The sequence below is a fragment of the Amia ocellicauda genome, chromosome 2, assembly GCF_036373705.1.
Source record: "Amia ocellicauda isolate fAmiCal2 chromosome 2, fAmiCal2.hap1, whole genome shotgun sequence".
NCBI classification, from domain to species: Eukaryota; Metazoa; Chordata; class Actinopteri; order Amiiformes; family Amiidae; genus Amia; species Amia ocellicauda.
The window spans coordinates 5,939,401-5,945,547 of NC_089851.1; the positions used below are offsets into that span (position 1 = coordinate 5,939,401).

Here is a 6,147-nt window from a genome sequence, read left to right on the forward strand (position 1 = left end):
TGATTTATTTTAAAATCAGAGATCTGATTGTGTTTAGGGCTAATTAGGTGAGTGTGTCAAATCTAAGGATGGCGTTTAATAAGGTACAAACTTAGAAATGGTCGCTACATTTGGGTTATTTCTGACACATTGGGACTAATCCAAATCAATTATGCAGGAGAACTAATTTTGGGGTTCAGACTAGGGCTATGATTTGCTATGGGCTAGGGTTAGGATTACTGAAAATTATATGCTCGGTCATAAATCAGACAGGGTATAAATCAGATTTCTAATTGCATAAATCAAGCACTGCCGCCACTAGGTAGCGCTTAATGAATACAAACGCGCTACTTAGAGTGCGTTCGATTAAGATTGTCCTATTCTTCTCGCCGTCCGTCACATTACAAAACACAGCAAACCAGGAACTCATGTTCAGTAGTATCAAAGTTCAGCAGCAGACTCGGAGAGCTACACTGCGCCATCTTGATCTATTTATTGTATTATTGCACATTGCTTGTGTGTAGTTTCCTGCCATGCACAGGGTTAAGGTGGTGTTTGGCCACCTGTCTCCGCCGCCCACAGGCCGAGCCCAGGCGAGGGTGACCCGGGCTCAGTGCAGCGCCGCGGCTCCGGCCAGCGCGGACGACATCGTCATTGTGCACGGCCTGAGGACGGCTATCGGCAAGGCGAAAAGAGGCTCGTTTAAGGTAAATAAACAATGCACAACCTGTTTCAAGTTGCACTAATCAGTTCCCGCAGTTCAGCGCGGCTCCACCAATGGGGTCGCTGGGATTCTGCAGATCTGCGCTACACGAGCACGACCCCACACTCGCACTAATGCACAAACACACGGCCCAGACAGTCATTGGTACTGGTTTTGTGTCACTTCTGACATGCATGCTAGCCTACAGGAAAGCTCAGCTGTGTGAAGTGCCTGGGATGTCCAGAGCTGAGGACATGTCCCCCTGTCCCCGTCTCCGCAGGACACCTCCCCCGACGAGCTGCTGAGCGCCGTGATGTCCGCGGTGCTGAGGGACGTGGGTCTGGCGCCGGACAAGCTGGGAGACGTGTGTGTTGGTAAGAGAGACCAGACCCATCCTGCCCGCTTGTTCAGCGCATGCCCGTGGCGCTGCTCCTCCTTACCTTGAGCAGCTCACCCGCTTCAGTGCGCCGTTTTGAGGACCACAGTGATTGATCTCCGATGCTGTATTTCTGCCCTGATCCCAGAACAGGCTTTTGTTGTTCAAAATAAAGTTGCAGTCGGCTGTTCTGCACAAGATTATTAAAACGGCAGATGCACATTCAAGCCACTTTCCACCTCTCCTCTCCTCTCCCCAGGCAATGTGCTGCAGCCCGGGGCCGGGGCGCTCGTGGCCCGAGTGGCCCAGTTTCTGAGGTCAGTGATCTGCCCGTACTGGACTGCAGCTATAGATAGAGATTTACCTTTGTTGCATGTTCAGTGTGTAAACATCTCTTTCAGGTCTCAAAGCACGCCACATGTCTTACCAACAGGCACAGGCACAGACTCAAGGACAGTATACCATGAGGCATTAGATCAGAAACTATACACACATTTAGTGTAACAGATGAAAAGTACCACTTTAATGACAATACAATGCAAGGGGCACAACGTTGACAAATACACCTTTTCGTGAACCCATGTCATGCTCGTATTGTTCCCATAATTTTCCCAGTCTTTGTAATAAAGCGTTAGTGGCAGGTTCCTCAGCTGGAGGTCTGCCCTGCCCAGGCACTGTAGTGTGGCGAGAGTCTGTGTGGAAACCTTCGCCCAATGTCTCCCTCCCTCTCCAGCGGGTTCCCCGACTCCGTGCCCGTTTACACCGTGAACCGGATGTGCTCCTCTGGGCTGCAGGCGCTGTTCAACGTGGCAGGTCAGTGTGGCTCAGTGAAAGATGCTCGGATTGGTTAGATGAAGCCTGTTGTTCGGTCCCGACTCCTCAGTTTCTCCTGCCCCTTCCTTTCACGTGGAAATCGAACCTTCTCATTAACACGAGTCTGGTGAGGTTTCGGCGCTTTAGCTCCAGTCGTGTTGTGTACCTGCTTGCTGTCGTGTCTGCTCTGATGCTCTCCGTCCTCGCTGCCGTGTCACTTCTGTGTTGCCGTTTCAGGTGGCATCAGGAATGGCTCCTATGACATCGGCCTGGCCTGTGGGTGAGTACCGGTGTTTCACACACGGCACTGTGAGCGGTAATATCGGTAACGTGACGTGCACTGCCAGCCTGCAGGTATGTGTTTGCACACACGACCAGTAACCCACCACGGATTGCGGTGTATTGAGTACCGATTTTCACTGGTGTCACGCACTGTAACAAGTTTGGTCTCTCTTTGAGTTGTGTCTCATGTTCAGGAGGGTAACGGTGCTCTGGTGTGTTGCAGGGTGGAGAGCATGTCCCTGCGCTCGGTGGGAAACCCCGGGGACGTCAGCGCCAGGCTGGTGGACAATGAGAAGGCCAGGGACTGCCTCATCCCCATGGGGTACGAGTCCTCAGACCGGCAGAGAGAGTTAGAGGGCATCTCAGGGTGTAGGGCAGCTGTTCATTGTCCCAAGTTTGATTAAGCGGTATTCTGTCTGACTAATAATGGCTTCTGTCTTCTTGGTCATATTTGTAATCTTGGGCAGATGAACAAAAGCAGCAATATTTCATTTAAAAGACAATGAATTTGCCCTCCTTGTCTTGCAGAGTAACTTCAGAGAACGTGGCAGAGAGGTTTGGCATCTCCAGACAGAAGCAGGACTCCTTCGCTCTGATGTCTCAACAGAAGTAAGACTTCAGCCTCTCGATAGAGCTCAGAGTGGGGTTGTGCATTCGCAGATGTCGAACTTCGCCCATGTTTAGCAAATCCAAACTCGGTCGAATACTAGACCAAACGAATTCAAATTTGTAGCAAAATATTTGTGTCTACCATTGCAACATGAGGTCAGCCCGCTCATTCACTCCGTGCGGTCCAGATGTTTTACAGAGAGAAGGGATGGCGTGATTGTTACAGACTGGGCTGTATGCTGTCGGAGCGCACCAGACCAGAGCGCTGCTCCGGCACTTTAAAATCCAAAGGCAGAACTGCGCCTCTGTTCCAATCCCATGCTTCTCAATTCTAAATATTTCAAATGATTACATCTATTTAAAACATTTCATTGCATGGTGTATTTGTATGAAATAATATGATGAGAATAAGTAATAAACCCGCTTATTAATGTAACAATATAAAAACAGTGCGTACAGCACCCGCTTGTTTTTACTCTACAACTCCACCACTGGAGGTGATGACAGATTTTGATGAAACTATAATTCTACTAAAGAAAAGGCCGTTGATGTGGGAAATTAACCAGTATCGACTACCTATCCTTGTAAGATTGGCCGAGTGCATCTTTCTGTACCACCCTATGAAGTGAATGTATTTTCAGTGTTGGCGGAGTTGACTCATGTATGTGTTAACCTCACTCACACACATCAGCTCTAGTGCGGCTCTCGGGCGGTTTTTGCAGGAACGTGCCAGAAAGGCAGGTTTGCACACGTGAGAATAACACTTCAACACTTCCATCACAGAATCCATGGCTGTTCAAATTAAACCGGTAGATGTGCCTTGAGGCTTTAATACTTTGTTCTAGTGTTTTAAAGGTAGGATTACAACACATTGAAATCTTGCACTTCTATAATGCCATTTAAGGATATATGATATTAATACTGTTTATATTTGGAATGGGCGTGCTTTTTAGTTTTTCCTCATTTGTACGTCATTTACTTGAGTATTTGGGTTTGACCCTGTCCTTCTCTGGACGTTTGTTCTTGAGCACCTAACTGAAGCCAAACGTGTCTGCGCATCATCGCTTCACAGTTAAACCCCTGCATGTCACCCCCCGTGATGCTCATCACAGCAGCTACTGCCCAACAAAACACAGCGGCTTAAACTACATGTAAGTAGTAAAGTGACTAGTAATAGTAGTATTGGATGCATGTTCATCCTCTCGTGTTGCAGGGCTGAGAGGGCTCAGAGGCTGGGCCTGTTTGCTCAGGAGATCACCCCGGTCACCACCCAGTTCGTGAGCGACGACGGGACGGAGCGGACCGTCACAGTGACCCGAGACGAGGGGATCAGGCCGGGGACGACCCTGGAGGGGCTGGCCAAGCTCCGGCCCGCGTTCGGCGAGAACGGCAGCACCACGGCAGGTCAGGGGCTCAGCATTCACCGCCCAACTTCTCTCTCGTTGGGAAGTGGCTGTTTTCCCGTGCTTAAGAACATGAGTGTCCAGTCGAGAGGAGGCCATTCGCCCCGTCGAGCTCGTTTGGTGTCCATTATTAACTAGTGATCCAAGATCTTGCTGGGATTGCTCTGTCCAAGAGACTCACAGGCCGTTTGTGCCCCCAGGTAACGCCAGCCAGGTGAGCGACGGGGCGGCCGCGGTGCTGGTGGCTCGGCGGGCGAGGGCCGAGGAGCTCGGGCTGCCCGTGCTGGGGGTGCTGAGGGCCAGCGCGGTGGTGGGAGTGCCCCCCGACGTCATGGGCATCGGACCGGCCTACGCCATCCCCGCCGCCCTGCAGAAAGCAGGTGAGAGCAGAAAGACGGATGCGGGGCTCTGCAAGGGATGTTCGATTCGCAGGTCAACACGGCTGTGATGCTCCTGAAAGGTCAGCACAGTTAGCAGGAGCATCGCTGCTTTATCGACGCTTAACAAAATCAAATCTCTCCCCTCAGGTCTAACGGTGGAGGACGTCGATGTGTTTGAAATCAACGAGGCCTTTGCGAGTCAGGTGAGGTCTCGCCCATTTCTGTTAGTCCAAATATCTGAATCCAAACCCGCACTCCTGATCGCTGGCGTTTGTGAGATCATGTATATTACGGCCCGTTTGGTCCTGCCACAGTGACGTGAGTGTCTCCGCGCTGCAGGCGGTGTACTGTGTGGAGAAGCTGGGGATCCCTCTGGACAAGGTCAACCCCAACGGAGGGGCCATCGCCCTGGGGCACCCGCTGGGCTGCACGGGGGCCCGACAGGTGGTCACGCTGCTCAACGAGCTCCAGCGCAGGGGCAAGAGGTCAGTTCTGCTCCTCCCTCCTTAGCCGTGGCTCTTGGCTGGCCGGAGTTCCGATCTCACCGGCACCGTGTCTCGTCTTGCAGGGCGTATGGCGTCGTGTCCATGTGCATCGGGACCGGGATGGGGGCGGCGGCCGTGTTCGAATATCCCGGCAAATAGCCTCCGGAGGGGCGTGGGACGGAAGCGAGTCCTGCCCGGGATGACGTGGGGCCAATCGCACTTCTGGATGAAGATTTAGAGAGACTTTAATTGCTACAATTTAGAACAGGATTGTATCACTAATTCATTGACTTAATAGTCAGACACGGCATTTGCGTGAAACGGTAACAATGTCTTCTCTTCTCATGCTGTGAGGAACATGTCCCAGGCTGCACTTGTGAGCCACAGTACTGCCTTGCTTTAGTGTCAAGAAACACACGTGCTTTACTATGAAACTGTTCTAGTGAAGCATCAATTTAAGGCTTGATTAACAAATGGAAAAGACATCGGAGTGGGAAACATCTGTTCAGTATACAGCTGTTTTCTAATGCTTAAAGTATACCTGCATATTGGCCGGTTTTGACCTCTTCACTATCTCAGCCCAAGTACCAAGTGCTGTTCTGCTATGATTGTGCAGTGAATGCCTTCTGCTTTATTTAGCGTTTATTCTTTGTAATCCAGAAACGGAAAGATAAGTTTACATGATACTTGAAGCAAAATTAAAGAATGCATAATAAATGGGGGGGGAAACAGATAGCATTCCACTGATAGTTTAATGGTATTTTGTCTGTAATCGTGTTTCCAGGCTCCTGGGGGTCGTGCCTGTTTGGTCTTTAATCTTGCTGTGTGGCACACAGAGCAGAGCCGTGTCCCGTGCTTGTCACTGCGGTGCCGCTGTACAGCGTCTGTGTTTTGGTGCCATTACCTCGTTCAAGCTCCGTTTTAGAAAACTGTTACGTTATAACTATGAGAAAAGAGACGTTCTAGATCGGGAAGTTGAAAATGACACATTAAATTGCTCGATGATTTGCACTAACATTAATACTGTCTTGTAGGTACTGGAACAATAGAGTTTTTCTAATTCGAAATAAACTGGAAATGAAATGGCATGTGTATGTGCAGTATTTGGAGAATTATC

The 6,147-nt window shown here is 50.2% G+C and overlaps 1 protein-coding gene across 1 annotated transcript; it reads left to right on the forward strand.

Moving 5' to 3' along the window:
- Positions 1–353: 353 nt before the first annotated feature.
- acaa1 (acetyl-CoA acyltransferase 1) lies at positions 354–6,118 on the forward strand. The gene is made up of 12 exons (XM_066716876.1): positions 354–686; positions 963–1,056; positions 1,318–1,375; positions 1,792–1,871; positions 2,109–2,151; positions 2,377–2,475; positions 2,682–2,762; positions 3,976–4,166; positions 4,366–4,545; positions 4,693–4,748; positions 4,885–5,030; positions 5,114–6,118. Exons 1-12 carry the CDS (start codon positions 513–515, stop codon positions 5,187–5,189), a joined length of 1,278 nt encoding a protein of 425 aa, XP_066572973.1. The 5' UTR covers positions 354–512; the 3' UTR covers positions 5,190–6,118.
- The last annotated feature ends 29 nt before the right edge of the window (positions 6,119–6,147 follow it).

Coding starts and splice junctions, on each gene's coding strand:
- acaa1 (XM_066716876.1), top strand. CDS start 513: ATGCACAGGGTTAAGGTGGTGTTTGGCCACCTGTCTCCGCCGCCCACA. Junction 1,872..2,108: donor GGCGCTGTTCAACGTGGCAG/GTCAGTGTGGCT, acceptor TTGCCGTTTCAG/GTGGCATCAGGAATGGCTCC. Junction 2,763..3,975: donor GCTCTGATGTCTCAACAGAA/GTAAGACTTCAG, acceptor CTCGTGTTGCAG/GGCTGAGAGGGCTCAGAGGC.